The 2,748-nt window shown below is 48.1% G+C and overlaps 1 protein-coding gene across 2 annotated transcripts; it reads right to left on the bottom strand.

Annotated features, from left to right (window-relative positions):
- Positions 1 to 4: 4 nt before the first annotated feature.
- Positions 5 to 2,296, bottom strand: evx2 (even-skipped homeobox 2). 2 transcript variants are annotated; one of them, XM_037108860.1, is made up of 3 exons: positions 1,821 to 2,296; positions 1,156 to 1,376; positions 5 to 619 (listed from the first exon to the last, which is right to left on the bottom strand). In XM_037108860.1, the coding sequence occupies exons 1-3, from the start codon at positions 2,248 to 2,250 to the stop codon at positions 5 to 7; spliced, it is 1,266 nt and encodes a 421-aa protein (XP_036964755.1). In that variant the 5' UTR covers positions 2,251 to 2,296. The 2 variants fall into 2 exon arrangements, with proteins under 2 accessions (XP_036964755.1, XP_036964756.1); XM_037108861.1 differs by having other exon boundaries at positions 1,156 to 1,391; positions 1,857 to 2,296.
- Between the last annotated feature and the right edge of the window lie 452 nt (positions 2,297 to 2,748).

The following is a 2,748-nucleotide window of genomic DNA, read 5'->3' as shown; positions in this document are numbered from 1 at the left end:
CGAGTTATCTGTTAAGTGAGGTTTCTTCTCGTTGGTCTGGTGACGGGACTGAGGTCTTGCTGAGAACTGCGGCAGAATACGGCAGAAATCCACTCTCGGATCTTTGCCCCGAGGCTGTGCAGGTAAAGTCAGCGCTGGCGCTCCTGGAGCCCAGCGCGCTGGCCGCCTGGCTGCTGTGGCAGCTCAGACACGAACATGGCCCGGTGGCTGACGGGGCGCTGACCGCCGCCGCCGCGGCCGCAGCCGCCGCCGCCGCCGATGCCGCCGCTGAAGTGTTCAGGCCTGCGGGTGACTGGTAGAGTCCCGGGTGCCTGAAGCTGCACAGGAGCTCCGGCCGCGAGTAGGGGTGTGAGAGCGCCCGGAAGGTATCGAGGGGCCGGATGGAGGTGGCGAAAGGTGACGAGGCGGCGCCGGAGGCGGCGGCGGCCGCTGCTGCTGCCGTGACACCGACGTGCGGGTAGTAGTGTAGAGGCATGTGCGAGTGGAAAGGGTAAGGTAGACTTCCTGTAGCTGCCGCATGCGTCATCATGTAAGTGTAGAAGCTGGGGTCTGCCGGATGGGGCCAGGACATCGCCAAGCGCTGCCTTTTATCCTTCATCCGCCTGTTCTGGAACCACACCTGCACACAGAGTCAAAACAAGGCCCATATTGAAGCTGCCATGTTGTTTCCAAGCGCTAAATTTAGACCTGTGAGGAGTGTGTATGTGTGTGTGAGTGTGTGTGCATTCAACACAGACACTCATCTCTGCACTGAGATTACAATTTCCTAGAAAAGCTCCTGTCACTGAACGTGAAAATGATCAATCATCGCACATTTAAGGAGTTAAAATCTACCCAATTAACTAAAATATATCACTTAATGTATTTTTTTATAAGCAGTATTAATTCCTTGTAGCAACACATGGAAGGCTGAATATATTAGCATCCAGCGAGTCAGTAAAAACAAGCCTTATTTTGCCTGCAGGTTGAAAATCAAAAAACATCACACTGCAGCGTTTAATGAGGAGAAATAATGTCACTGCAGAACGTCATAAGAATTATTCTTATTCTATACTCCCACACCGTGGCTTTACGCACATGTACTCTCACACACGCACACACACACACATACACACACAAACACAGTGTTGAGGAATAATGAAGATTAATCGGTACCTTAATCGTAGTCTCGGGCAGATTGAGCGCTGCGGCTAATTCACATCTCCTCGGTCTGGAGACGTAATTTTCTCGGTAAAACTCCTTCTCCAGCCGGCCGATCTGCTCCCGGGTGAACGCGGTCCGGTACCTCCTCACTTGGTCGCTGTTGGAATTGTTGGAGCCTCCCGTGCCATTGCCGTTCATATTCGCGAGGGAGTTTGAGCCCGAGGAGCCAGAGTCTCTGTCTGAAAAACCTTACAAATAAAAAAAGAGACGCGTTTATTTATTTATTCTTTTATTTATTTTGTATTAATATCAACAATATTATAGATTAGCCGGAGAGAGTGAGGGCCTACAGTGCGCCTGACAGCTGGAGGATCATAACAATAATACTGGATGATGTAGCTTCAAAATGTTTGTCGAGCCAAATGAAATAGCCTACTTTTTTTTTTTTGTTCATATTATTTTATAATTATTCGTGTATCCGTTGCAGTGAGGATATGGTCATAATAATATTCATATAAATATGCATAATGGTAGAAATGATAGTGATAGAAATAACAATTTAATTTCTTTGGATTACGTACAAAGGGAGAGAATAATAATGGCACATGCAGGTTAATACCAGCTGTATCAGCATTAATCTACAGCAGCAGAATTAAACAAAATAACTAAATAAAAACGAGATAAACACGAAGGGTTGGAAATAAAACCCTCACCTTTGTTGTTTTCCTTGTGTTGGCTCGGGGAGCGATGCGAGGGGCAGCCCACCTCCACATCACTGTTGATATCTGAATCTGGCGAAACTTCGGAGTAAAGGCTCATTTTCTTCCTGCTCTCTGACGAGGAAATCTCCGCCGACGAGGTGTTTTCGCTGCCGTGGTGCGAGCCGAAAAGACTGTCAATTTCGAATTTGCCTTTCGTCGGGATGTCCCCAAGATTTCCATGGAGGGAAGCCGAAGTTATTCTCGGGCTGAGCCGTCCGCTGTGCTGAGAGTTTTCCAGGGCCTCCAGCACTGAATTTCCAGGCGTGTCTGCGAGCCTCTTCCCTGCGACGGGACTGTGCAGACCTCTCTCCATCAATATCATCTCTTTTCTTATCCTCTCCATCATTAAGCCGTGCAGGACGACGACGAGGAAGAGAGGAAAAAAAAAAAACCAAAAAAAAAAAAAACACACACACACTCACACGCGCACACACACACTCTCTCTCTCTTACACACACACACGCACGCACCCCACGCAGCACTTGTCCAGGGGGCTGGAGCACCAATGAGTTGTGTCGGAGCTAAATCCGCATGCAACTCAGCAACTGTCTCTAAATAACTGTCTCTAAAACCTTTTTATAAGCGAGGCGCGCGGAAAAATGAAAAGAATCTGAATGCAATCGACGAGCGGCCGCTCACAACGAGCCGTGCGTCCTCCCCGCGGCAGCAGCGGCCAAAAAATGTCATTCATCAAGGGAGAAAAAAAAAAAAAGAAGAAGAAGAAAAAAAGAAGAAGAGTGGCCGCCGTTTCGTTGTTAAAATGCTCGGCTGACGTTGCTCCAATGATCATTTATTGTAACAGGTTTATAAGCAAATAAACAGGAGAAGGGCTGTCACTTGATGA

The sequence above is a fragment of the Acanthopagrus latus genome, chromosome 9 (assembly GCF_904848185.1).
Source record: "Acanthopagrus latus isolate v.2019 chromosome 9, fAcaLat1.1, whole genome shotgun sequence".
Taxonomy (NCBI): Eukaryota; Metazoa; Chordata; class Actinopteri; order Spariformes; family Sparidae; genus Acanthopagrus; species Acanthopagrus latus.
Note: the sequence above shows the minus strand (reverse complement) of the source record. Positions and strands in the feature narration are given on the sequence as shown.